At 40.7% G+C, this 26,471-nt stretch overlaps 3 protein-coding genes and 1 pseudogene across 7 annotated transcripts; 3 read left to right on the forward strand and 1 right to left on the reverse strand.

Moving 5' to 3' along the window:
- Window positions 1-384: 384 nt before the first annotated feature.
- LOC146689883 (uncharacterized) lies at window positions 385-6,188 on the forward strand (annotated as a pseudogene). Its single transcript, XR_014915931.1, has 7 exons — window positions 385-550; window positions 1,449-1,502; window positions 1,654-1,896; window positions 2,021-2,278; window positions 5,229-5,477; window positions 5,577-5,680; window positions 5,891-6,188. The product of XR_014915931.1 is annotated as an uncharacterized LOC146689883 (transcript).
- A 2,441-nt stretch (window positions 6,189-8,629) lies between these two features.
- On the forward strand, window positions 8,630-13,905 carry LOC146689884 (uncharacterized). Of its 3 annotated transcripts, XM_085437332.1 has the most exons (8): window positions 8,630-8,756; window positions 8,966-9,016; window positions 9,144-9,395; window positions 9,485-9,748; window positions 11,715-11,963; window positions 12,052-12,315; window positions 12,734-12,855; window positions 13,583-13,905. In XM_085437332.1, exons 1-7 carry the CDS (start codon window positions 8,711-8,713, stop codon window positions 12,820-12,822), a joined length of 1,215 nt encoding a protein of 404 aa, XP_085293458.1. In that variant the 5' UTR covers window positions 8,630-8,710; the 3' UTR covers window positions 12,823-12,855; window positions 13,583-13,905. The 3 variants fall into 3 exon arrangements, with proteins under 3 accessions (XP_085293458.1, XP_085293457.1, XP_085293459.1); XM_085437331.1 differs by lacking the exon at window positions 13,583-13,905 and having other exon boundaries at window positions 12,734-13,538; XM_085437333.1 differs by lacking the exon at window positions 13,583-13,905 and having other exon boundaries at window positions 9,147-9,395; window positions 12,734-13,538.
- A 1,408-nt stretch (window positions 13,906-15,313) lies between these two features.
- Window positions 15,314-22,757, reverse strand: rpap3 (RNA polymerase II associated protein 3). Of its 2 annotated transcripts, none has more exons than XM_085436539.1 (17): window positions 22,628-22,757; window positions 21,167-21,327; window positions 20,916-21,080; window positions 20,703-20,816; window positions 19,858-19,985; window positions 19,633-19,754; window positions 19,488-19,558; window positions 19,268-19,402; window positions 19,039-19,166; window positions 18,835-18,956; window positions 18,658-18,728; window positions 18,406-18,498; window positions 17,202-17,401; window positions 16,926-17,097; window positions 16,416-16,513; window positions 16,118-16,218; window positions 15,314-16,003 (listed from the first exon to the last, which is right to left on the reverse strand). In XM_085436539.1, exons 1-17 carry the CDS (start codon window positions 22,647-22,649, stop codon window positions 15,918-15,920), a joined length of 1,989 nt encoding a protein of 662 aa, XP_085292665.1. In that variant the 5' UTR covers window positions 22,650-22,757; the 3' UTR covers window positions 15,314-15,917. The 2 variants fall into 2 exon arrangements, with proteins under 2 accessions (XP_085292665.1, XP_085292666.1); XM_085436540.1 differs by lacking the exon at window positions 22,628-22,757 and adding an exon at window positions 21,522-21,678.
- Window positions 22,154-25,591, forward strand: atp23 (ATP23 metallopeptidase and ATP synthase assembly factor homolog). The gene is made up of 6 exons (XM_085436541.1): window positions 22,154-22,563; window positions 22,760-22,805; window positions 24,138-24,219; window positions 24,305-24,442; window positions 24,728-24,811; window positions 24,897-25,591. Exons 1-6 carry the CDS (start codon window positions 22,416-22,418, stop codon window positions 25,098-25,100), a joined length of 702 nt encoding a protein of 233 aa, XP_085292667.1. The 5' UTR covers window positions 22,154-22,415; the 3' UTR covers window positions 25,101-25,591.
- Window positions 25,592-26,471: the final 880 nt, after the last annotated feature.

A 26,471-nucleotide genomic window follows, 5' to 3' on the forward strand; every position in this document is an offset into this window, starting at 1 on the left:
TAAGACTAGAAAACTGCTATATAAATGCCTTTCTATTTAAATGTTTGCTGTTCGAGTGGTCAGACCTGTGACATTTCCTTTTTGGGCTACTCTCTACAACTATCACCACCCTAGATTCAAAGCACTCCTTTTATCTGGCTCTGAGCCTGTAGCCCAAAGATGGGAGTACTGCTGCAGTGTAATTCTCCACTCTTTAAAATCAGCTTCTGGAAAATTGACCCAAGGTGCACAAACTCATCCATCTAAATCGGTTATACATAGCTGATGAAATTCTGAAACCTTTGTGTAACCACTATGGGTCGCACTGTGCTACGAAACAAAAGCAATGGATTGCTCGGTGACGAAGAAGGGTGATTTCTTTTCAGCTCTTACTGATATGAGCTGTGTGCTTAGTCATGTTGACTGGCTGCCTGACTGCTCTGTGTCAGTGGACTGTTTCCCGGAGATACACTTCAGCTTCGTACAGTAAAAATGGATAATACCTTCACATCCAAACCAAAAGGAGAAAACACAAATGTCATCAGAATTTCGGTGTTTCTGTTTCTGGCAGGTAACACAATCCTTCGATGAACTCAAATGTAGCTGTGATAAAAAAGTTAGCGTGGCACACTGTACATAGGGCTAACGCGTTTCTATTGACAGTTAACCTTTTTCTGCTTTTTCAGTTTTGTTGCTGTTTTTCCAAATTCTTACGTTTAACATTCTATATTTATCTACAAAAGTATGCTGAAAAAGTAAATTGAATCAAGTTAGACATTATGAGCACTATTATTTTTGATTCTTAAAATATGTTTTGCTATCGTATATTTTTTGTATAACTTTAAGCTCAACAGCTGCCAAGTTAGTAGTGGGTAACTTATGGATCCATGTGAAGATTATTCATAAAAACAATTTGAAGGCTATGCAATTTATTTAAGCCTCCCAAGTAAAATAGTTACTGGTAATATCTAGTCATCAGCCTCTGTAAGCCTATGCATCAGTAATCCAAGGAGCTTGGCGAGAAAAGCGGCTGGACTTCTTTATGGTGAGGTGAGGTGAAATGAAGTCCAGTTGTTTTTCTTTCCAAGCTCCTTAGATTAGCATGACCTGGATGACTGAGAACCTGCACAGATATATGCATAGGTCTATGGCCATGATTAACAAGATAATACTAACACGGTGTAATTATAAACACAAGTACAGAAGAAGTGTAAAGTCAGCACAAGTCCTGCAGTAATGCTACACTTTGCTAACGTTAGATGATTCTTCACATACCTGTTAGCTTAAAATAAGCAGCAAGTAGAGTTGATTAATAAAAACAATCCCAAATAAAAAACTTGTTAACAATCTGTTCCTTACCTTGTATGACCGAAAACAGCCCAAAATAGCTGAAACTTTGTTTAGGCCTACATTTTCTTGTAAACTTAAAAGCTTACATGTTTTATGTAGTTTGCTTTACTGGTTGTTAGGCTTTCACCCAGTACTGTCTTCAGATGGAAAGCCCTCTGAACTGGCTGACAGTGGTAAGTGATTTTACATTTAATTCAATACAAGTCTTATGCTAATGCTGTTCTAGGTATCATCATAAACAATATATAATAAATGAACTGTAGCTGTAAATAAATTTGAACATTATGTGCAATAAAGTACTAATTTTTGTGACATTTTCTGAAGGCTTGAAACCAGTCATTATTGGCCCAAACTATGTGACGGTGGGTGTGCCAAGCAGCATTGAGTGCGGTTCCAGTTGTGGGACATGTACCTACTCCATGTCTCTGGATGGACAAAGTGCCGTGGGTCAAAGCAACATGCTAGCCTTTACTATTAATAGTTGGGTACCTTCTTTAACAGTGACATGTACAGTCTCAGGCGACAACGGGCTGAGTGCTACGGCAACAAAGAACATCCAGGTTTTAGGTATGAGCTTGTTAGATCTTTTACAAAACTAAGAGCAGTTCACTGAGTTATTGTCATGTGAAAAATTACAGACACTAGCCCATACTGGTTCCACTAATGACAAATATATATTTTTCTATTATAGCTGGACCTACCAATGTTTCCATTTCAGGCCCCAGTTTGATGAATCCCACAGTGAGCCATACCTATAATTGCTATGCGTACTGTCAGCCATCCTGCTACTACAGCTGGAGGACAGATAAAGGCCCATGGATCCGTAGTCAAGGAAATGTTGTTTCTATCACTCCTCGGGAGATGGACACCTCCAAAACTGTCACCTGCAAAGCCACCAATCGCATCTCTGGGCTGTTTGCCACTGCTACTCAAAACATAGCTGTGACATGTAAGTCAAGATTTGGAGACAAATGCAAAACTGGGAGCAAATACCTTTACACAAAGATTATTTTACTAATAAAAGAGGGATATGGTCATAACTACTTCTTAAGTTCCAGTAATTTTTTTTAAATAGAAGAAATCTGGAAGTTGAATATTTAAAGAAGATTGTTACAGACGGTTAGCCTGCCCAAGCAGAACTGCAAGCCTTTCATTTGCTAACTCTAAAGTTTATAGGTTTAGATGTTTTGTACCATATTTAATCTTCTACAAAAACAGAAGTGTCAAAGGGACTTGTTTTATGTAGTGATGCACCAATTCATTTTTTTCTAAGAACCATAACTGACAGTATAGACAAAAAAATTTTTTTCTTCAATGCAAAACTATTAGGTTCATAATAAATATTTACTCCAAACTGCAGTAAGTTCTAATATGTTACCACACTTAAACAACTTCAAACAAAATCACCTACTACTGGAAAGAGCTACAAATGATGAAAAAATGTTTTTCAGATATTAAAATAGTTGTTGTACATCCCATTTTACCTTACATATTCAACCATACCTAACAAAAGCAAGAGATTTGTGTACCAAAAGTTGCACTGATCCTCTTTATTCATCTCACAACTGCTTTGATGCTTTTCTTTTACCAACCCTGCTGGCTGGCTCTGACCCATGGGTAGTAAATTTGTATCTAAGAATTATAAATGGCTAACAATAACCATTTATATGTGTCCCAAAACGTAGGCTGTATCCTTTGGAGGCTGCATTTGAAGACCCGTTACGTCACAGCCAGGCGATGAGGGCTGTCCCAATTCATCGACTCCTTCAAATGCGGCCAACAAATGCGTCCTTCATTTCCCCAAATTTGAAGGATGGGTCGGGTGTGTCCTTCATGGCCCACCATATCCCAGAATTCATAGCGCGACCCAGCCAATTCCAGTTTCCAACAATGGCGGCAGCTACTAAGTTTTAATATTACTCTTATTTGGTCTGAGTGCAGTCAGTTGCCCATAGACATTGCCTGATGAGTGCTAATGACTAAATAGAGTGCACCTGTGTGCAATCTAATGTCAGTACAAATACAGCTGCTCTGTGACGGCCTCAGAGGTTGTCTAAGAGAATATTGGGAGCAACAACACCATGAAGTCCAAAGAACACACTAGACAGGTCAGGGATAAAGTTATTGAGAAATTTAAAGCAGGCTTAGGCTACAAAAAGATTTCCCAAGCCTTGAACATCCCACGGAGCACTGTTCAAGCGATCATTCAGAAATGGAAGGAGTATGGCACAACTGTAAACCTACCAAGACAAGGCCGTCCAACTAAACTCACAGGCCGAACAAGGAGAGCGCTGATCAGAAATGCAGCCAAGAGGCCCATGGTGACTCTGGACGAGCTGCAGAGATCTACAGCTCAGGTGGGGGAATCTGTCCACAGGACAACTATTAGTCGTGCACTGCACAAAGTTGGCCTTTATGGAAGAGTGGCAAGAAGAAAGCCATTGTTAACAGAAAACCATAAGAAGTCCCGTTTGCAGTTTACCACAAGCCATGTGGGGGACACAGCAAACATGTGGAAGAAGCTGCTCTGGTCAGATGAGACCAACATGGAACTTTTTGGCCAAAATGCAAAACGCTATGTGTGGCGGAAAACTAACACTGCACATGACTCTGAACACACCATCCCCACTGTCAAATATGGTGGTGGCAGCATCATGCTCTGGGGGTGCTTCTCTTCAGCAGGGACAGGGAAGCTGGTCAGAGTTGATGGGAAGATGGATGGAGCCAAATACAGGGCAATCTTGGAAGAAAACCTCTTGGAGTCTGCAAAAGACTTGAGACTGGGGCGGAGGTTCACCTTCCAGCAGGACAACGACCCTAAACATAAAGCCAGGGCAACAATGGAATGGTTTAAAACAAAACATATCCATGTGTTAGAATGGCCCAGTCAAAGTCCAGATCTAAATCCAATCGAGAATCTGTGGCAAGATCTGAAAACTGCTGTTCACAAACGCTGTCCATCTAATCTGACTGAGCTGGAGCTGTTTTGCAAAGAAGAATGGGCAAAGATTTCAGTCTGTAGATGTGCAAAGCTGGTAGAGACAGACCCTAACAGACTGGCAGCTGGAATTGCAGCAAATGCTGGTTCTACAAAGTATTGACTCAGGGGGCTGAATAATTATGCACACCCCACTTTTCAGTTATTTATTTGTAAAAACTGTTTGGAATCATGTATGATTTTTGTTCCACTTCTCACGTGTGCACCACTTTGTGTTGGTCTTTCACGTGGAATTCCAATAAAATTGATTCATGTTTGTGGCTGTAATGTGACAAAATGTGGAAAAGTTCAAGGGGGCTGAATACTTTTGCAGTCACTCGGATAACTTAAAAATGTAATTGTTTGGCTTTTTTCGGTGTATTATTTTTTCCGGAGTAAATTGGTTTGGCTGAGATCAAAGTTATTAGATTAGATTAGATTAAATTAAACTTTAAACTCGGGTGGGTTCCTCTGGGATTTTCGCACAGCTGAATAAATGTCAAACAGAAAACTGACTAAACAGAAGTGTGAGATGGTCGAGAATTTACGCCAGCGTCCGGTTATATTTAGATAGCAAGGAGCAGATGGCTGAGTTTATTTAACTCCACCGAGACGGAGACGCAGATCTGAAGGCTAGACCGTCCCATTTCACAGCCTCGCACTTCCGGCCTTGTCGGTCTTCGAAGGACCCGATCCACGTAGACCGCGAAGGCCGGTCCAAAGGATGCGGCCTACGTTTTGGGACACCGCTACAGTATAGCCAGCTACTAGCTACCTTCCTAACCTAAGAAACAGAAGTGATAAGCGAATGTTTGCTGTCATGACACATGTTTGTTGGTAGTGTGTTTAAAAGAGATATTGACGAGGTAATTGTATATTAACTTTGTACGACAATGTGTTTCACAAATCATCTGTCTTTCAGTTGGACCATCAAAGGTTCAGATTGAAGGCCCAGACGTTGTAGAAATTGCGGAAACGTATAAATACGTGTGTACTGCCGAATGTCACCCTTCTTGTCGCTTCCTGTCGTCTGTGGACAGTCAGACCGTGAGGGGCAATGTGATCGAGATGACACTGGATCATCCGCTTAAATCGGTGACTCTCAAGTGTGAAGCGCAAAATACTGCCTCAAGGAAGACAGTTACAGCCCTAAAAACTGTACAGATGAAAGGTAGACAGTCTGAAAACCATGGTTTGATGTAAAGCTTACAAGATATTAACTGTTTTTATTGATACTTGACTCAGATCTTTGCTTTCTGCTTGTGTTCAGTGATAGACCACAGTCTGTCCACTCGCCCTGAAGAAACTTCAGCCCTGCTGCTCCTTGCCTTCGGCATTGCTGCTGCCTTCACACTGTGATTGAGTACAGAACAGGTGAGGCTCTTCATGTTGCACAGTTTATTATCATTATTAAATATTACACAAATAGTTTTTGGCTGTAGTAGTAGTAGCATGTTTATTATTACGTTTGAGTATTATTATTATACAGTATTTATTAAGTGTCAGCATCAATTTAGTGTCAATAACATTTTTTTTCATCAGATAAATAATTTATCTTCTTGTCTCTGTGTTCTTTTCTCTCAGATCCTTTTTTAGGCGCTGAGGATCAGTTTTGCGAAGAAATGGCACTGAATTGCTGACTCACCTGTAGCCTAGTGCACATTGATCTTATGCATTTGCCTCACATGTTGTTAATAGGCGGATCCATGTTTGTACTTGATAAATTAACTTGAAATGTTGTATGCGAAGGGAGTGTTCGTACAAAACTGACATTCTTCTGCACTGATACAATTTAAATGTGTACAAAGAAAACATTCTTCTTCTGACATGTACAAAATTATCATCTCTATTAATAAAAACGGACCTACTCTGGAACTCAATGACAGTCTTTTTTTAAATGGTTTGGGTAAACCTAGGGGCAAACACTTATATCTTTATAAATGGAAAATCAGTGCTAAAATAAATCACAACTAATCACTATTAATCCATGTGTGGTGTTATCAGCTTTACTACAGGAGCTGAAGCTTCTGAAAATCATAAAGACGTAAAATATATTTATATAAAGCGCCTTGAGGCACTATATAAATAAAATTGAATTAAAATTGAAAAATTTAATATAGTTCAGTTACAAAAGTTGTACCTGGGAAATTTTTGCTTTGTCACCCAATCAACAAAAGAAAAAAAGCTGGTGAAGTCACACATACTTGAGTCATCTCAGTTTCCTACTAAATCAGTAAATAAGAAAAGTTAATTTAATGAGAAAAAAACTTTTTTAGTGTTATATTTTTAAAGGCGATGGGTGGCAGGTGTGTTTCACTTGGCCTTAGCAACATTTAAAGCCAGGAGAAAATGTGAAAAAGTTCAAATTTCTATTATTCATTTATTTTTAATATTATGCCGCTTTTTTACTGGTTTGTCACACTTGAGATTAAATGAGGCTGTTTGTGACCCGTGAACTGAAATGATTTTCACGCCCTGCTTTATCAGAAGAAAGAATGAGTAACCAGCACAGCCACAGTTTCCTGTTGATAAGAATCTGCACTTAATGAGCAGTCAAGTGTTATTTAATTTCACAATGTTTGCAGTCTCAGGGAAAATGTCATATGTTTCATAAATCTTATCACATTTAGAACTTTATTTGCGGTTACCTATGAATTAATCTGTTAAGTGTTTCCCACACTTGTGCATTTAAAGGCTGTAATCTCATGTCACAAAGAGCACTGGCAATTAACACTGAGCTGCTAAAGGCGCATGAACTTATTACTTAACAAATGAACTTTTCATTTTGGTTTTATAAAAATAAATGTTGAAAACACCAAACGACACCTCCACACTGACACTGTAAATCATCGCAGGAAGATGACCTGCACGTATTTGCTCTGACTGCAATAATTAGCAGATTAAGTATTTATTAATTCTATATCTTTTCTGCATAAAGTCAAACCTCTTCTCAGTAAAACTGTGGTGAATTATTTTGCTGAAGATGTGATGAATTTTAAGTATCCTAATGCACATTATAAAAAAGTGTAATATAAATGTCAAATGATTCAGCTCTGTATTAGGTCTCATTACTTTTAAGATGTGCAGCAATTTCCTCATCAGCAGTAAAAAAGAAAAGACTAGATAAAAACAGAAACACCAAATGTGACTTAAATTTGAAACAAACATTAAAACTGTGATTTCCAATCAGCCCAACTTTATATACATGGTTACACAAACAGAACTTTCTGTTTCAGATGTATGGCCTGTGGGTATAGGCATCCAAGAGTGTCAGAAATGCCACCGTGCCGGTGGTTAGCAGAGTTGCCTCACAGCAAGAAGGTCCTGAGTTCAAGTCCACCATCAGGCCGGGGTCTTTCTGTTTAGAGTTTGCATGTTCTCCCTGTGTTTGAGTGGTTTCTCTCCGGGTACTCTGGCTTCCTCCCACAGTCCAAAGACATGCAGTTACTGGGGATAGGTTAACTGGTAACTCTAAATTGCTCATAAATGCGAATATGAGTGAGAATAGTTGTCTGTCTCTATGTGTTAGACTGGTGACCTGTCCAGGGTGTACCCTGCCTCTCGCCCTAACACAGCTGGGATAGGCCCCAGCAACCCTGAAAATGATATGTGGAAGAGAATGGACGGATGGGAAAAAATGTGACTATGAGACAAACGGATACTGTAAGTGTGCTGTCTCATTTAAATCTAATTGAAGAGGAACTAGAGCCGCAAAGAAACAAAAAGGAAAATCTAAAATAAAGTGTGAAATACAGAAAAATAAATAAATAAATAATCTTAGGAAAGAAAGCTGGACTAACAATTGTGTGTTTGGGATAATAATTTTGAAGTTTATAAAAATCCTGGCAACTTGAATTACAACATATCTGTGATTAACTAGGTTAACTATAACGTTTTAGCTTCAATGGCAAGTGTTTCTACCTTGGCCACATAATACATTTATTTATAGGCGCCTTTAAGACCCTCAAGGTCACCTTACAATAACACAAAAACAATAGCAGCAATAAAATACAATAAACATGGCAAAAAAAGATTTAGACTTAAGGTAAAAAAAACAAAAACACAAGCATGAAAGTATAAAAGCTGAGTAAGGTAAAAATGAACTAAGACAGATCAGGTGTATGCAATTCTGAATAGATGGGTTTTGAGACGTGATTTAAAAGTGGAGAGAGACAGATCTGTGAGCACAGGATTATTTTTTTGCAGCACTGTTCAGAGAAAAAAAGAAACCCAGACAAAAGAACCAGCTGATAACCAACATGTACTTCTTTTACCCCTCGAGGTTGTTTGCTTTTTGTGTTGAGTGGTTGATAACAGTGGGCATACCATTTCTCCCATGTATTATAAGGACTGTACAGTCTTTATGATCATAAGAGAGTGGATACTTCAGCATCTGCGGACACCATGGTTCATCAGTCAGCCTGTCTGCTGCTGCTCACGTGTCTGCCTGGTAAGGAAGACACACACACCTCACGTCCGCTTGCATGAGTTGGAATTATCTAAGCGCAGGTTATCAGATTTTTATGAAAATGGTATGGTGAAACTTTTTTATGGACTTATTGAATTAAAAGTTGAATTTATTTATTGTAGTATGACCTGGAACATATGGAATATATGGTGTTAATTTGACATGAAATTTGTACATTTTTCATGATAAAGGATTTTATGGCAACACAACTGAGCTACTTAGAACCACAGCAGACTCTACATGTAAGATTCCTCGATCACTATGTTTCTAAATCTTTTAAAAATGATGTTTTATCTCGAACTTTTGTCAAAAATTACAATCCAATAACTTACTTGAATGTAACAGCTTTATCTGTTCAACCATTCCCAGCAGATGGACCATCCTCAGTGGTGCTCAGTGGGGTTGATGTAATGACTCTGGGGATACTGTACAGTTTTCAGTGCTCGGCCAGTTGTTACCCTGCATGTCAGTTCACCTGGACCTGGGGGAATGTGACTTCCCAGGGCCCAGAGCTGAGCTTGCAGCTTACAGAACTACAGGCAGCCCAAAACCTGACGTGCACAGCTGTCAATCCTGTTACCAAAACAGCAGCCGCTGCCCAAAAGATGCTGCAAGCAGCAGGTAGTGCCAGCAAGATTCAGTTTGATCTCGTAAGTTGTCTTAGCAGCAATAACTTCAAGAAAATGTTTTTTTATTTTCAAACTTTTCAGCCGGACCTTCAAACATACAGATACGTGGCCCAGGAATTCTCACTACAGGAGTTGCGTCCAACTTCACCTGCTCGGCTGAGTGCTACCCCTCCTGCAACTACATATGGAGAGTTGACTTCGATGGCATGACATTCAGTACTGTAGAAGGAAACCCGGTTTCCATCGTTCCACCTCCCAGCACTCTCTCTGGGTCTCTGACCTGCAAAGCTCAGAACTCCCTCTCACATCTTTACATCTCCACGACTCAGTCTCTGCAGGTGGCATGTACGTAAAGGTTTTTAAGTCTGCGAGTTAACAATAAAGACACTGAGAACTTCTTATTAGGCAGTGCATCATTTGTGTTGCTACTTGCTAAAGTTAAGTTAAAACCAAATATCATCTGATCTTGTGAGACTTCATTCTCTTTTGGAATCACGTGATCACAGTGAATCCCAGAAAGCTGATTGTGTTCATCTGGACGTTACATTTTCATTGGGAGTTTTGTCTGCAAACCTTATAAACAGTACATTTGCACAATGACTGAAACTTGCACTGCTGACGGGCTGTGAGGTCAGCTTCACGATCACTGATATGCAAATTGTTTCAGAGGTGGCGTTCCTCCTGGTCCAGGGTGTTTACACCCTCATCATTGTCATTGAACAAGAGTGGCCACTCGCCTGTAGGCGGAAAAGGACTGCAGAGTCCTGGCCTGAGTAGTTAGCTTTTCTGTTTTATACCATCTGCTTAACCAGAGGTTGTTTACTGTATAAATCCAGCTGGAAATCTTACAGTCTAAGTCCTAATAGCTGTGAATATTGGTTCAGTTTCTTCCCAGAAAGCTTCAACACATTCAGTATTCTTGTTCTACACATGACAGGTATCAGAGTTCAGTTTAAAGCTGAAAGTTCGTAAGTGTTCATGAAACTGAGCTTACTGTTTGATATTTTAGCTGTGTTTACATGAGCATCCATCATGGTTTGCTAACCATTAGGGGTGCAACGATACACAAAATTCACGGTTCGGTTCGATACTTTGGTGTCACGGTTCGATATTTTTTCGATACAAAAAAAATGTTCATGCTTTTTTCATTTGTCATTTATTAAAATTATAAATATATTTTAACTCAAAAGTACAGTTTTAAAATTTAATGTTGCTGGAACAACAAAGGGATAAAATAATAAATCTGATTGAGAAATCACTCATCTTTGGAAAAGAGAGTTTATTACAGAGAAATGGCTCTTTCCAAAATAAAAGCTATACTATAGGCTTCTTCTGGGGTATACTCTCAGCAGCATATTAAACATATCAGGTCCCCATAAGGAGCATCATGTGCTAACGGCTGTCTAAATGACTCGGGTAAAGTTTGTAGCATGTGTGCTTGTTGTTTTTGTCTGCTTCCACTTGTCTTTGCACTAGGATGATGTCGGCGTAAATGTGCAGTCATATTCGTTGTGTTCCCACTAGTGCTGTCAGCGTTAATCTGAAATGATGTTAACGCCACAACACGGCAAATCTTCGTTAACGAGCTACCGCGGATCGCCCCGTGCGTGGGGCTGGATGGCATCAACACGTTAACGAGCTAACTGCGCTAACGCAGTAGTTCCCACCCATGTAATTGAGCATTGCGTGGCACATCCGACATACTGTTTTACTTTAGTCCATGACGCGCTTACCTTCAGGGTCATACTTCACATGAAGACCAAAATAGTTCCAAACGCCAGATCTGAATGAGGGTGGGGGAGGTTCAATTTGCCATGTTGCAACGAGAGCTTAACTTCTGTCTGCTAGCTTGCCCTGCGCTCAGTGAATCTGGGTTCGACTACTCCGCCTAGGCTGCACTGTTGAGCGCAGATTCACTGAGCGCTCAACACAGACAGCATCGTCAGAAGGAAAGTTGATAAAATAAATTAAAAATTTTGTATTGTTCGATACATATGCGTACAGAACCGAAAGCACTGTATCGAACGATTCAATATCGATACGAGTATTGTTGCACCCCTACTAACCATGTGTATGACTATCAAAGCAACCTCTGTTTCACTGACACCTCAGTCACTGCCTCTGTGTCAGACTACATTGATGCAGTAATTTGTGATAAAGGCAAATAATACAGTGGTTAAAAAAAGCAAAATAAGGAAAAAAACATATTCCACAATATAACTGAAATATGTATCTTTCTATTAGCAAAGCATTTGCAGCGTTGAGTAAGAAATGAAGCTTTTCATCTTGTCTGTTCTGCTTCTAACCTCAGATGGACCATCCTCAGTGGTGCTCAGTGGGGTTGATGTAGTGACTCTGGGGATACTGTACAGTTTTCAGTGCTCGGCCAGTTGTTACCCTGCATGTCAGTTCACCTGGACCTGGGGGAATGTGACTTCCCAGGGCCCAGAGCTGAGCTTGCAGCTTACAGAACTACAGGCAGCCCAAAACCTGACGTGCACAGCTGTCAATCCTGTTACCAAAACAGCAGCCACTGCCCAAAAGATGCTGCAAGCAGCAGGTAGTGACAGCAAGATTCAGTTTGATCTCGTAAGTTGTCTTAGCAGCAATAACTTCAAGCAAATGTTTTTTATTTTCAAACTTTTCAGCCGGACCTTCAAACATACAGATACGTGGCCCAGGAAATCTCACTACAGGAGTTGCGTCCAACTTCACCTGCTCGGCTGAGTGCTACCCCTCCTGCAACTACATATGGAGAGTTGACTTCGATGGCATGACATTCAGTACTGTAGAAGGAAACCCGGTTTCCATCGTTCCACCTCCCAGCACTCTCTCTGGGTCTCTGACCTGCAAAGCTCAGAACTCCCTCTCACATCTTTACATCTCCACGACTCAGTCTCTGCAGGTGGCATGTACGTAAAGGTTTTTAAGTCTGCGAGTTAACAATAAAGACACTGAGAACTTCTTATTAGGCAGTGCATCATTTGTGTTGCTACTTGCTAAAGTTAAGTTAAAACCAAATATCATCTGATCTTGTGAGACTTCATTCTCTTTTGGAATCACGTGATCACAGTGAATCCCAGAAAGTTGATTGTGTTCATCTGGACGTTACATTTTCACTCATCCAAGTGACAAAACTCCTGCTGAAAACGAGTCCAAATGAACAGAATCAACTTTTTGGGATTTCCTTACCTGGATGATTGAGCATGCATCAAGACAGGACTGTGTGTAGAGTCCAGCAGAAGCTGCAGGAAGTCATTTTTCCACAGTTAGTCCAGTCGTGTGGTTCAAGTGTTGACTTGACACATATTTTTGCTTTTTCCTGTTCAGCGGCAAACCGCAGCCTGGCCACTCGTCTTGAAGAATCTTCAGCTGTGCTGCTGCTGGCCTTCATCATTCCTGCTTCCTTCACACTGTGATCGAGTAGCGACAGAACTCGCCTGAGATATGATGTAATCAGCTGTTGTATTGTTGTTATTTTTGCAATTATCTGTCTTGTTAGTGGACCTTGAAATGAAAACTTACAATGTATATTTAACGAATATATGAAGCAACAGTCCAAATTAAAACAAAGTCGAAAAGGTAACAAAATCCAGGGAAAACATGAGAGCAAGGAAAAACTAAACTAAGAAACACATAGACAAAGAATGAGGGAAAACTAAAGCTGCTCATACACACAAGGCTAATCAAGGGAAGAGCTCACAGCTGGGGAACAGCACACAGGTACAAACACTCAGAGGCATGGGGAAGTAAAGCTAAATACAAAATGCTGAAGACAAATAGGTACCATATTAAAACAGGAAGTAACTAAAAGTGGGAACATCTACCTTGGTGGTGGAGCCTTAACAAAATGGAAGGCACTAACTAAAAGCAGACTGAAACCAGACACTAAGAAACTATGAGAGAATGGACGTGAAGAAAACAACCTTGAAAATCCCAAAAGTACAGTGGCCCAGAGGGGTCAAACACATTGCAACTTCACTGCAACTTTTCAGAAAATAAATAAATAAATAAGCTTTGTCAAAATACCAAGCACCGTGACAATCTGTTATTAATTTTCTAAGCATTTTTTACAATTATTATTATTTGCTACTATAGTGTTAACTACAATAAAGATGTGGAGTTTTTATCTCACTGTTAAATGTTTCTTTTTCATATATGTGTGTTTTTCTCTGTCAGATTTTCCGGCCTTTGTGAATCAGCTCAAGATAAAATGGCTTTGAGAGTGAATGACTCACCTGCAACCTGACAATGCAGCACTTTATGCTCGTCTCACTTGTTTACAATGGGCCAGTCTCTATTTGTACTTTCTAATCAGTGAAGCTGAAAGGACTTTCATATCAGAGTACAGAAGGGACGGCGCATACGAGGCGTAGCTATTAAGATATTTGTGACATTCTTTAGCATGTGAACAAGAACGTATGGGATCAGGACGACTTACACGTGGCAAGATATTTTCTTCTGTATCCTGAAAATCTGAACAAATAAAATCTGACCGTGCAGTGAAATCACCTGTAAGAGTGTGTGTATAGTCTTAAAACTGCTCTGGAACTGGAAAGCATGCCCAGTTTCTCATTTAGCTAGTCTTGTTTTAGCTTTGGCTCCACCTGCTGTACAAAAGCTAACATTTGCATTTTAAAAATATGCAGACATATGCAACAGTTTGGTAGGCATTCACACTGAAGGTGGTTGGGTGAGTTAGATTCATCAAGATGCTACTGTGTGTTACAACCTGCAACTGAAATAACTCCACTTATTGTAATTACAATAACAGGATAGGATCATCTTTGTTGTCGTTATACAAGTACAACAAAATTTAGACTGGCATCTCTTCTGTGCCCATCAGAAAATGGCTCGGTGTTTGTAGCTGTTGTTCATGTGCATTGATTTATGTGCTTTTCACTGCAGAGCCTCACTGACATGGAGACGCTAGAAGAACTGCACCCACTGGTCCGCTCTGCACAAGCATCAGTAACATATATACTGTATGTGCAAGGCTATGTTTACCCATTCTGTAGCTGCACTACCACATTTACTATTTACAACTACCACATACTCTCATCACCCACTTGAGCACAGACTGGGTGTCATCAGGACACTACAACATAGAGCCAACACCATCCCCACAGACACAGCGGCCAGGGAAGCTGAAGAACATGCTCCCTAAGCTAAAACCCTTAGTGATCCTTGATGTGTCAGGAGTATCAGAACAGTTGAGACACATTTTTTCTAAACACCGAGTCTCTGTGGTGCTTAAAGCCCAAAACACGCTGCGCCTAAAATTGGTCCACCCCAAGGAATCGGTCCTCCAACACAGTAAAATAGCGTACGCTGTGCCAGGAGGATTGCCATGATTTATACATCGCGGAAACCAAACATCTGGCTAAGCGGATGGCACAACACAGAAGAGCTACCTCGTCAGTGGACACTCTTTTAATGATGGGGATGTACACATCCTGGACAGGGAGGAACGCTGGTTTGATCGGCAATCAAAGAGGTCATTTAAGGAAAAGGACATCTCTGAACTGGAGAGGGGGCCTAAGGGTCCATCTGTCACCATATTACAATGCTGTGAGTGATACTCAGGTCTTTGATCATGACAATTTGCATATTGATCAATGAACTGACCTCACAGCCCATTGTTCATTCAGTGGGCTGGTTTCAGTCATTATGCAAATGTACTGTTTACAAAATTGGTGAAACCTGCAGTCAGCTGAGACTGAAGAAGTCACTTGGATTGGACCAAACGTTTCTCCCACTGAAAACGCTGCATCCAGATGAACAGAATCAACCTTTCGGTTCCACATTTTCCTGGATTTTATTAAGACTCAACAGCTTGGGTATTTACTAAAACTCATTTTCTTCCATTTCTCACACCTGGGGAGACTCATCAAATTATCGAAGTCCAAACACATTAAAAAAAGATTCTTTATTTGGTGTTCAGTTTACTGAAAACGTATTTAGTTTTCTTGGCTTACTTCAAACTGCTCACACAGACCCATTCATATTGTTACAGAGTTTTAACACAACTAAAATTTGATTAAAACCTTTAATTCTCAATTAAACTTTTACAAACTTAAATTTGGGACAATAGGAGTGGTACGTTTAAATATCGCCTCTGTATGCCTGCCTAGATATTCCAAAAACCCCATAAAGGATCTGTGATTAATAACTTGGTTCCATTTACATTTCTGAACAATTTCTTGCTATTGAAGGTAAACATCTGCTTTTATTGCATTTGCAATTGCAGAGTCTATCTTAATCAACAGTCAAGTGAACCTCTGTGAAAAGTTTTTCTTTATTTTTTATTAAAATGCAGCTGAAACTGAATTCCCAGCCTCCAACTTTAAATAAACTCGCTTATGACAGAAAACGACAGCGCCTTTCCAGAGGAAAGATTCACATCTCTGCAGTCTTATTAAACAAAAGTTTATTCAGCAAACAAACAACAGCTGATTTTTTTGGTTTTCTCTGAAATGCAAAGTCTGAGGCGCCAAATTTCCATTCAATGCAATTACACGCCATACTTCTTCTGCAAAGCCGTGATAGATGATCTGTCCAGGTCGGCTTGGTGAAGAAAGTCAAACAGTTCTTTGAGCACTGTGAGGAAAAGAAACCCCCCCAGAAATGATCAATATGCTGGAAAAATGTGGATGAAAAAGACAAAGTGAACCTATGAGCCGTTTGCAGCGGCGCATCATGTAAAGACTCCACCTTTCTTCTCTGGTGATGACATGAACATAACAGCCATATCGAAGCGCCTCACGCTTGCAAGACTCCTGAGAGTCTCCAGTATGACGGCCGGCTCTTCATTCCTGCAAACAAAGCTGTTTTTTTAAATCCACCACAGAGCTACACGTGTTCACTACTTTAAGAGTTTAGCTGCACCTATTTGTCTGAGTATGACTGAAAATAACAGGATGCTTAATGCATAATAATACTACGATTAACCATAACTTTGACGTAGACACCATTAAAAAAAAAAAAAAAAAAAAAAAAAAAAACAACTTACTTGATGTAGAAGTCATGTAGAGTCCTCAGGATAAGACTGAGGATATCAGGTTCGAGGGAGTTGTGGAAAATCTTGGCGTAAGCCTCAGATTTTATTTGCTGTACATAAAAACACAAGACAAACAAAAAAAGCAAGAACAAAGACGACAATTTCAGCTAAAACAAACTCCAGCAGCCTATTTTCATTTTTTTAAACATTTGGTTCAGAACAGCTATTTCCTGTTAGCCAAAAATCTTTGATAACTTGATAGAAATTCAATTTTATTTTATTTATACTCACCCAATCACAATAACAGTGGCCTCAAGGCGCTTTTTTATTGTAAGGTAAACACTCTACAAAAATATAATGAAAACAGAGAAAGCCCCCACAATCATATGACACTATGAGCAAGCGCTTTGGCAACAGTGGGAAGGAAGAACTTCCTTTTAACAGCAGAACCAGGCTCATCTGCTGCGACTGGGTGAGGTGAGGGGAGGAAGACGGGACAAAGAAAAGCGCATGGAGGCTCACCTTCAGATATCTGTAAACAGTTTCGGGCTGGTTTCCAATCCTGCGGAGGTCCACCTCCAGCTGGAAGCTGTTTGTTGGTGGAGGAGGCAGGTCTGTTCCTGTTGAGGAAGGTTCGGTTGATGGTTCAGGAGGAGGATGAACGGTTTCTGCCTGCTCTGGTTGTTTGGGCTGTCTGGTGAAATGAAGAATAACTTTTAATAGGACAAAAACTGATACAATAAAATAACAACTAGTGCAGAAAAGTTAAGAGCAATACTCAAAAATGCTGACACCTACTTTTCTGATGCCTGTGAGGGGACCTCTGACAGCTCCTCGATTTTGATCATCTTGGCGCTGGGGGATGTAGACAGGGGAGAAGACGCCTCCTCTACTTCCTTCACCACTTCCTGCACCAAGGGCTTGTATGCCCCTGATTCCCCCTCGGGCACCACAATCTTTCCGCTGATTTCCTCGATGTCTATCCTCCTCAGAGGTTTCTGCAGAGAAAAAAAAAGGTTTGTCAAGCTTTATAAAATTAAAAGGACCCCACCGTTGATTCTGGTCATTCCAGGAAAGATTAAAATTAACATAATAAAAGTCACATGTGCACTGAAGATTTTTATGGGCCTGCAAAACAAAACAAAACTAAACAAAACAAAATAGCATGCAAGCAATGGCAAAATAAGTGTTTGTCTTCTCTCAGCAGCGTGTTCAAACGGAGCTCCGCTGGATCACAAATCCACTTTCACATAGTTCATATTAGTTTACAAATACACTAGTCTAAGTGTGATGGCAGCAGCCACACAGGGGTAAATTAGTCCATTTTTCACTTTATTATTTTGCTTAGCAGTATTCTTCATTAATATAATTCATTAATCATTTGGTTAAACCTAACACTGGTATTATGAGGCGCGCACATAGTAGCATTGTATGGTTTTTCTAAAATGTTTTGTTATATTAATTATGTTTCTCTTTGAGTTACCTGGGTTTGGGCGGTGGCTGTTTCCTGTCTGGGCAAAAGGTGTGGCTGAGGACTCTGGGGACAAAATGCCTGCTCAGCAGGACCAACCATGGGCTTACCAGGAGCAGGGGTGTTTTAGGTTTAGTTAGGTTATTCTGTGCTTAGTTAATATTAGTGTGTGTTTTTGTTTTCCCCCCTATTGTGTTCAAATGGTTTGGCCAAATCATTATAAAAGCTACCCTCATGTGTCTTTGTAATTAGGTCAGTTTGTGAGTTAAGTTGTGTCTCACTTTGTTTTGTTTAAGTTTCTGGAAATTACTTTTTGTAGAGTTATATTTAGTTGACCTGTTTTATGGGCCTGCTAAGTATGGTTTTGAATTTTGGACTTTTTGAGGGTTAAAATAAAGAAAACCCTTTTTGAAGATATTTTTTTTGCCTGTGTCCTCTTTGTTTTGGCTGCTTGGTCCCTCACAATAAGGGGTGCCAAGAGTGACGCTTGCAATCCAGGAAATGCTTTTTAAACAGACATTTGCTACTCACGGTTGAGCGAAGGTGTGTTGGTTTGTCTATTGGTTGGACTGTTCTCATCTGTGAGCCGTTCACAGCCTGCAGACGGCCACTGGAGCCTGTGTACTAACACCAGGAGAAAGACTAAAGTGAGAGGAGAAAAATCTCAAGCCCAATAAAGACATCAGAAGCTAATGGAGCTAATGCTTTTGACTCATTATTTAATTGTTTTTCTTCTTCTATGACTACTTAGTTTTGGGCTAATGACTGGATTTTGACACATACCATCTGCAGTTTCTGGAGTTCGTTAAGGGCTTGCTTGTTTCCAGGTTCCAGTTTCAACAGCTGCTGAAAGTCTGTGACACACACAAACAGAATCGAAGATTAAAACCAACCCAACAGCAAACAGACAGAAGACACAATGTCGTTTTTTGGGCTCATAAAAACACAAACACACTGCACCTTGTCTGGCCTCTTCCAGCTTTCCTAGTGCCACTCTGGCTGTACCTCTCCGGGCGAAAGCCTTGGAGTAAGTACTGTCCAGGAAAATGGCTTTAGTGCAGTCCTCCTCCGCCTCCTTAAACCTGCAGCAGAAGGAAAGGAAAAACAAAGCCAGTCAGAAACAAGAAGGCCTTTTTAATGTGTGTCAAGAAAAAGTATCCTTACTTCTCCAGCTTGAGATAAGCCATGGCTCTGTTGGCGGGCAGCAGCACGTTCATGTGGTCTGCCTCCATGCCTCGGGTGTAGCACTCTACAGCTGCTTCATATTTCCCTTCTTTGAAGTAGGCATTCCCCTAGAGACACAATAACCCTCATCACTTAAGATCTTTTGGAAGAAAGCAGAAACACTGCTAAAATCATGAAAACCTTCATGAATCATCATCAAAAATCCTACTCTGTCCTTCTGGAAAACCGCCTCCTGTCTCCTCTGCTGCTCCTCTATCTGTCTCTGTTGATCAGGATCGACTGCAGGGGCCTCCAGGGGCTCTGCAGCTTTGCTTGCAACGGCAGCCACCTGATGTCCAAGGGCCTGAAGCGGACACAGGAGAAGATCAAAGAGGATGAACCGCCAAGTTGACTGTGCGCACACAAACACACATTGTGCACTAACCCACCTCTCTGATTTTCTTTATTTCATTCTGTGCCTCCGTGTTGTCAGGCTCGAGCTTGAGAACCATCTCGTAATCTACAGAGGATATTTTTACTGTCATCTAAGGGCGCTCAAATTAAAATATACTGTCTTGTTGGTACGCTTGTTACCTTCTAATGCAGGTTCATACTTCTTCAGCGCAAACCGCGCTGCTCCTCTCCGCGCGTACGCTTTGAAATACTTGCTGTCAAGAGCGATTGCCAGGTTGCAGTCGGACTCAGCCACAGCGTACCTGCACAAACACAAAATGGAAAAAATAATGAAAAAAATAAAATTAAAAAAAAACTACACAAACATTCTAATTGTGTGATTTCATTCTTGGTGCTCCGACTCACTTTTTGAGCCTGAAGAATGATGTAGCTCTGTTTGTGGGAAGCACGGGGCTGTAAGGATCGGCAGCCATTCCTCTCGTGTAACATTCAATCGCGTAATCGTACTTCCCATCTTTAAAAAAATTGTTACCCTGAAAATTAAACAGAAACTATAGCTGTAAAGTGTGTGTGTGTGTGTGTGTGGGGGGGGGGGGCTTCTGATCTTTGTAAATCCTACAACATAACGTATATAAGTGCTCATTAACCATCTGCAGATATATCGGTATCTAGGCTTATAAAGGCCAATACATGAAATTTTAAAAAGTAAGGATGAGACGAGAGAATCACTGCTCATCCATGTTATGAGGGGAACATTGGATATGGAACGCCACAAATGAATAATCAACAACATCTGACAAAAAAAAAAATGTTGTTAGCAAGGATAAATGAATACAAGTGCACACTCTCTATAAGAAACTTGGAATATAATGGGATAAATCATAGTTTCAGGTAAAAACTGCAATAATCAAATGTCTGTGACAAAGAGTAATCAAATAGCTCACATGTTTGATGTGTTTTTACCTGGAAAACACTTTAAAAAGGCAGTTTTTGGTTATAATATAATTGTATTAAAAAAAATTTATATTGGCCTTGAAGGAGTATCAGACCCTTTCAGATTATATAACTTATTTTGATGTATCCTGCATGATCACCTGATTGGAGATTTATCCTTCAGCAGGACATCTAAACCTACATCGTGACTGCAAGCCCCTGTAAAACCCTATGTCGTACATTGGGTTGATCATGATTGGCCTGTACAGTACTACATCTATTTTTCCTTTTTTTAATGCCTCACATATAATATCCACCTTTTCCTTCTCGGCCAGCGCTTTCTCTGGATCTACTGAAGCTTCCTCCGAGTCTGACTCGTTGGACTCTGCAGGACAATCTTCCTCCTTATCCATTTCTTCCATTACCTTTTCCTGCCACAACAAATCAAACAAATTAAATAAAAGTTGTAGCAGATTGCATACAAGTTTTACTTCTAAAGCCAAGTGTGTTTTATAGGTTTTTAAAAATACCACATCAAACTTGTCCCAGGATTGATAGTCGTATGATTTTATTCTCGAAGCCTGTTTGGCCTCCTCTGTTTTTGTGTCACCATCTCCAGTAACCTCCTCCTTCTTCTTCTTCTTCTCCCTTTTCTTGGCTCTGTAGTCCCTGTTCCTCACTGGAGGGAGTTTTTTCTACAACAGAGACAAGAAGCTGCTGACACCTGGACGGACTTCAGTTCACCAAGAGCCTCGCGAGCTGTCTGCAGCGGGGGGCATACCTGAACCTCCTGAACCACCCCTGTCCTCAGCTCCTCATCCTTCGTCTTGATGTCCGCCTCCCAGTTCTCCAGCTCCCTCACAAAGCTGTGCAGCTCCTCCACATTTTGCCGCATCTGAAGCTGTAACTCGGCGGCTTTGTTTCCCACGGACATGTCCCTCCCTGTGAAACACACATTTGTTTGGGGGACAAACTCTTAGCGGCACTTGTCGCCTTTGGGTTCGTGCGGCAGTCGGGAAGAAAACACGAGAATCACGCCGTCACGCTTCTTTGGCTAGAAGCTAGCTGGCTAGCAAAAACATTGCTTTACTTAAATAAAATAAACGGACTGTTGCTGCTCAAAACGTGTGAAATACCTGTTACTTCTCTTCCCGCTTCACAGTTAGAGTTTAGCTTCCGTTAGTTTGGCTAAAAACTACAAGAAAAAAGTGCCGTTTATTCACAGCTTTCTGTTTACGTTCGCAGCCATGACAGCAAGGTCCCAGCAGCCTTTGCTCTGCGTGAGCAGCACTGCACGTACCCAGAGATCGTCTATGTTAGTGTGGGGTCACTTTGGTGACTTTAATGTGCGCCCAAACATGAGAAGTTTAAAATTAAAGGCAGTGTATTTTTATTGCAAGTAAACATATCTAAGTTCCCTGACTGTGGATGATTTCAAGCTGTCACTCCAGTGAAGACTCGCCAGTGGATGGCTAGCATCAAAAGATAAAATCTAAAACTTTTTGCATTTTGAACTCACATTTCCAAACCTGCACGGACTCTGCCTCCAATCTATAATCGCAAATCTATTGACTGGATAATAAAGGCACAAATGTCACTCCATATAATTTGTTATAAGCTGACACGCCTGTAGATTGACAGTACATTAACTACGAAACACAAAATATACTCAGCTTATAAATGAAAACGTTTGATACACTGGTTTAATTTTGGTCCTCAGACCCACTTCGAGTTAACGACTTTTCTGCCCATTCCGAATAGACGATCTTCACTGTAGTCTAGCCAATTAACTATATAAAAGGCTAACATTTTATTGCTCTCCGCATTTCTTTGAATTATATTTCTATATTTTATTTTTATTTTTCATAATAGTGACGTCAGCGATAACAAACTCAATTTCCATATTCATTACCTTTGACCTAAATGTCCCACGTGACCTACAAAACAGTGACGACCCCTCCTGCTAGCTGTCTGCAGCTAACCAGGAGGACCTTCATGGTGACATTTTCATACTCTGGGCATTTCGCACAATGGACCAGACTAAACAAGAGGAGGAATATGGATATGACTTATTCCCGGAGAGAAAACCGGGAGAGCACAAAAAGACCTCAATCGCAGAGAGCCTGTTCACTTTCAACCACAAGTGTCAGGTCATGTTACAGTTCGCAGTGGAAACCAGTGAGTATCAGTGTTAGCTACTTTTTAAAAAGGGAACGTCACCTCAGCAGTAAGAAGCAAATACCTGCCGGTTCGGGGGACTGCATGCCTTTTGCAGTGTACAAAGTCACAGTCTATATTGGCAGCACTTTTAGCGTTAGCTGATTCAGTTAGCAGTGAATGATAATGCTAACTAGCTTGTGTGCTTCTCTCTCAGGTCCTTACGCCAAACTCCTCCTCAGTGCCATGAAGAGTTCAGGATGGTACGTGCCACTTCAAAATAAAGTACCACGCTTGACCTTCCACTGTTAGTCTCATATTACTGTAGTGATATCTATATACAGAGCAGTCCCAACAAATGGGAAAGGGGGGATACTCTTGCTGTTGCTTTTTATTATTAACAAGCAGTCGAAATGAACAGTTTTACAAGTTTAACTTTGCTGCAGATTATTCGTTTTACAGCTACTATATACATATAAAAATCTTAAGTACAAATGCTTAAAAAGCCATTTCAATTTTTTCCAGAGTAACAAATTCACTAACATTTTCACTTCCCCAAAACATAAATACATTTTTGCCTACCCAAACCTTCTTGGCCCTGTGTGAAAAAGTAATCGCCCACCCTACATGAGTTACCTGTCGATAATATTTCAACGTTTTTTTGTTTTTGGAAAGCAGAGTTCAATTTCTTTAACCACATCCAGGCCTGTTTACCACCAGACCTTTAAGAAATCTTTTAAATAGAACCTGTTCAACAAAGTGAAGTCGTCTAAAAGCTCTTAAAAAGTGATGTGATGAACCTTCCCAGGAGTGCCTCTAAGAGTGCACTGATGTCTCACCCAGGAGGTCACAAAAGAACTCAGAACAACAACTATAGAACTGCGGGCCTCAGTTGTCTCATCTAAGGTCAGAGTTCATGATTCAACAATAGGAAAGAGACTGGGCATCCATGGTAGAGTCCCAAGGAGAAAACCACTGCTGACCAAAGAGAACATAAAGGCTCGTCTCACATTTGAGACGAGGATTCCCAAAACTTTTGGGAAAATATTTTCTGGACTGATGAGACAAAAGTTGAACTCTCTGAAAGGTTTTGTGTCTTGTTACATTTGGTATTAAACTAAGGAGAATAGCATACCAACAATCAAACATGGTGGTGTGATGGTCTGGACTGCTTGTAAGCTCGGTCATCATTTCATGCTCTGAACCTCAAGCACACTTGTGTTCTGCAGCACGATCCAGCAAGTCCACCTCTGAATGGCTAAAACCCCCAAAATAAATTACAATGCTGTAAAGAAGAGTGGGACAAAATTCTTCCCCAGTGATGTGAAAGACTCATTACCAGTTTGTTTATAACACTTGATTGCAGTTCTAATCGCAGTTACTTTTTCACAAAGGGTGAGGTAGGTTTGGACAGTTTTTTCCCTTAATAAATGAAATAATCTTTTAAAAGCTGCACTTTGTATTAACTAGTGTTATCTTTGTCTAATATTACAATTTGTTTGCTCTTAAACATGTTAGTGTGACAAATATGCCAAAGCACAGTTTTACAAAATAAAGAGCGTCACAGTGTTTTCACTTTTCCTCTCTGGATGCAGTAAAGTGTTTAAAGATCGGCACTTTTCCTGTGAGGACTGTGACGGGACGGTCAGCGGCGGATTTGACGCGGCCTCGTCTCAGGTAGGAAACACAAGAACAGAGGTGTTGCAGACCGTGCGGGCCTATGAGAACTGACCGTATTTGTGTTGGGTTTTTTTTCCCCCAGATCGTTTTGTGTCAGAACAACATCCACCAGCAGTCCCACATGAACCGAGTAGTCACGCATGAGCTCATACATGCCTTTGACCACTGCCGGGCCCATGTGGACTGGTTCAATAACTTCAGACATCTGGCCTGTTCAGAGGTGAGTGGTGAAGTCTTCTTTTCACAAGAAAACTGGGACTGAATAACAAGAGTAGTTCCATAATACTACTAGTGTCCAAAAGCTCCACTGAGAATGATCTGGAATTTCCAACAGTAGGGAGGCATCAGCTGTTTAGATTCCCTAATGTTGCTCCCCCCTGACTAAGTGTCTGGAAGCATCGTGAAGCTTACTGATGAGTAGTGAGACTGGATTCTGGGAGGATTTGGTTAAGCCTCACAGAGTGAAGCTCCTCAAAGATTCTAGTTTTTGGTGCCTCTGTTTCAGATCCGGGCAGCTAACCTGAGCGGAGACTGCTCCTTCACCAACGAAGTTGCTAGATTCAACTTCGGCTTTAAGCGGCATCATCAGGTACTTTCACCGGTCAAAAATTATTTGCAGATTTTAGCTCGCAGCTTCCATTTTCAAACCAAACTCGTGTGCTTTCCTTGGACAGGAGTGCGTCCGAGGCCGCGCCCTTCGCTCCATCCTGGCCGTGAGGAAAATTAGCCGAGCCGAGGCGGAGAAAATAGTCGACGAGGTCTTCGACTCATGTTTCAACGACCATGCGCCGTTCGGACGGATCCCGCACAGCAAGAGAGACGCCAAGTTTGCGTACAGAGATTACATGAACAGGGACCGATATTATGCAAACCTTTAGTGTCGCCGCATTTTCATGAAACTCCCAAAGGGTGCTGCGCAGGGCCGACTGCAGCTTGGCAATGTGGTCAGCCTCAGCAGAATGACTGTGTCGAAACAATCGTATCCCTTCAAAAGGGATTTTCAGACGATGATTTGTCCTTGGAGGAGAAAACAAAGGAGCTGCGTACAGATACATTTCACCTGCTACCTTTTGGACACTAATTCAGCGTAGTGGGATTGTAAGGACTGATTTTACTCTGGAAGTGTTAGTGATTTTTGTCCTTTGTTTTTAGGTGATTAATGGGTGCTGTTAAGGAAATACAGGATTGCCTTTTTGTACATCGGTGCGTGTGCTATGATGACAAATAAGGATGTATTTCTCTTGGTGGCTCATCAACTTGTTGCCACGTTGACCTCGATCAATTTCCTCTAAATATACTTGATTGTATGTATATTAAATAGAATCAAATTGTATGTGAATTAAAGTTTATTTCCTCTGGAAATGTTTGATTTTGGGGTTTTGTGTGTAGATTTTTACCCCTCAGCTGTAAGAATCTCATGGGATTATTGTCATCGTGGCTGGGACACTTAACTTTGTGAATGAGGTAACTCAAGAAAGAGGCCACGTAGGAGCTTCATATTGATGTCATAGGTGTGTCTACTAAAAATCTCGGCTGAGTTTGAATCTCAATGACCTCGACCTCCAGCTCAGAGTTAAGTTTTCTGAAAATCATGTGAGTGCGATAACTTGACAATGAGGTGACGTAGGATTTTGTGTGTCTACTAGAAGGCTGAGGGGTACTGCTGGTGGTTGCCAATATTTTTTTCTAGCTAGACTCAAGCAGTACCACAAAGTTATTTTGAGGACAGGACATACCCGTTGCATCTGACCTTGTTTGAATATAAGAAGGATAAGTAAGTGTACGTGTCAGAACGTTATGTTTAATCCCAATAAAGGATCCTTCAAATTAACATGTGAGACAAGTAAGATGAGGCGAGTGGGAAAAGTTCTTCCACAACAACACAGTCAACCTTGTTCACATCTGTGCAGTCACTGTAAAATGTCATTGCTGACATCTTTATTGGACATTAGCATTTAAAGAATCTCATGCCCTCCAACAAAATTAATGAGGGGAAAAAGTTATGAGGGAATTAGTCTCATAATCCCTCCTCCTGTTTCTCCTCCACCACTTCAGCCTATCTCAAAGACAACAGTTCCTGTGCCTAATGACTAGTGTCTGAGTGCAATATGCTACTCAATATTCTCCTCTTAGAAGACACTACAAAACCACACGATAAGTGGGTGGGACGGGCAATAGAGATTAGGTGAATTTTAAGAAGCCCAACAGAGAAAATGAAGCTTCAAGGCAGTGGGATTAATGTGAAGAAA

Source organism: Copadichromis virginalis, linkage group LG17, assembly GCF_057382275.1.
Source record: "Copadichromis virginalis isolate Kocher_CV1m ecotype Utaka linkage group LG17, C_Virginalis_male_GT1.1, whole genome shotgun sequence".
NCBI classification, from domain to species: Eukaryota; Metazoa; Chordata; class Actinopteri; order Cichliformes; family Cichlidae; genus Copadichromis; species Copadichromis virginalis.

Bases quoted from the DNA above. Each gene is read 5' to 3' on its own strand.
- LOC146689884 (XM_085437332.1), top strand. From the start codon at position 8,711: ATGGTTCATCAGTCAGCCTGTCTGCTGCTGCTCACGTGTCTGCCTG. The intron at 9,017-9,143 runs GTAAGATTCCTC...AACCATTCCCAG, and splicing joins AACCACAGCAGACTCTACAT to CAGATGGACCATCCTCAGTG. The intron at 12,316-12,733 runs GTACGTAAAGGT...TTTCCTGTTCAG, and splicing joins TCAGTCTCTGCAGGTGGCAT to CGGCAAACCGCAGCCTGGCC.
- atp23 (XM_085436541.1), top strand. From the start codon at position 22,416: ATGGACCAGACTAAACAAGAGGAGGAATATGGATATGACTTATTCCCG. The intron at 24,220-24,304 runs GTAGGAAACACA...TTTTTCCCCCAG, and splicing joins TTGACGCGGCCTCGTCTCAG to ATCGTTTTGTGTCAGAACAA. The intron at 24,812-24,896 runs GTACTTTCACCG...TTCCTTGGACAG, and splicing joins GCTTTAAGCGGCATCATCAG to GAGTGCGTCCGAGGCCGCGC.
- rpap3 (XM_085436539.1), bottom strand. From the start codon at position 22,649: ATGCAGTCCCCCGAACCGGCAG. The intron at 21,328-22,627 runs GTATTTGCTTCT...TGTGTTTCACAG, and splicing joins GCAGTCCCCCGAACCGGCAG to GGAGGGACATGTCCGTGGGA. The intron at 19,167-19,267 runs GTAGGATTTTTG...TTGTGTCTCTAG, and splicing joins CGGTTTTCCAGAAGGACAGA to GGGAATGCCTACTTCAAAGA.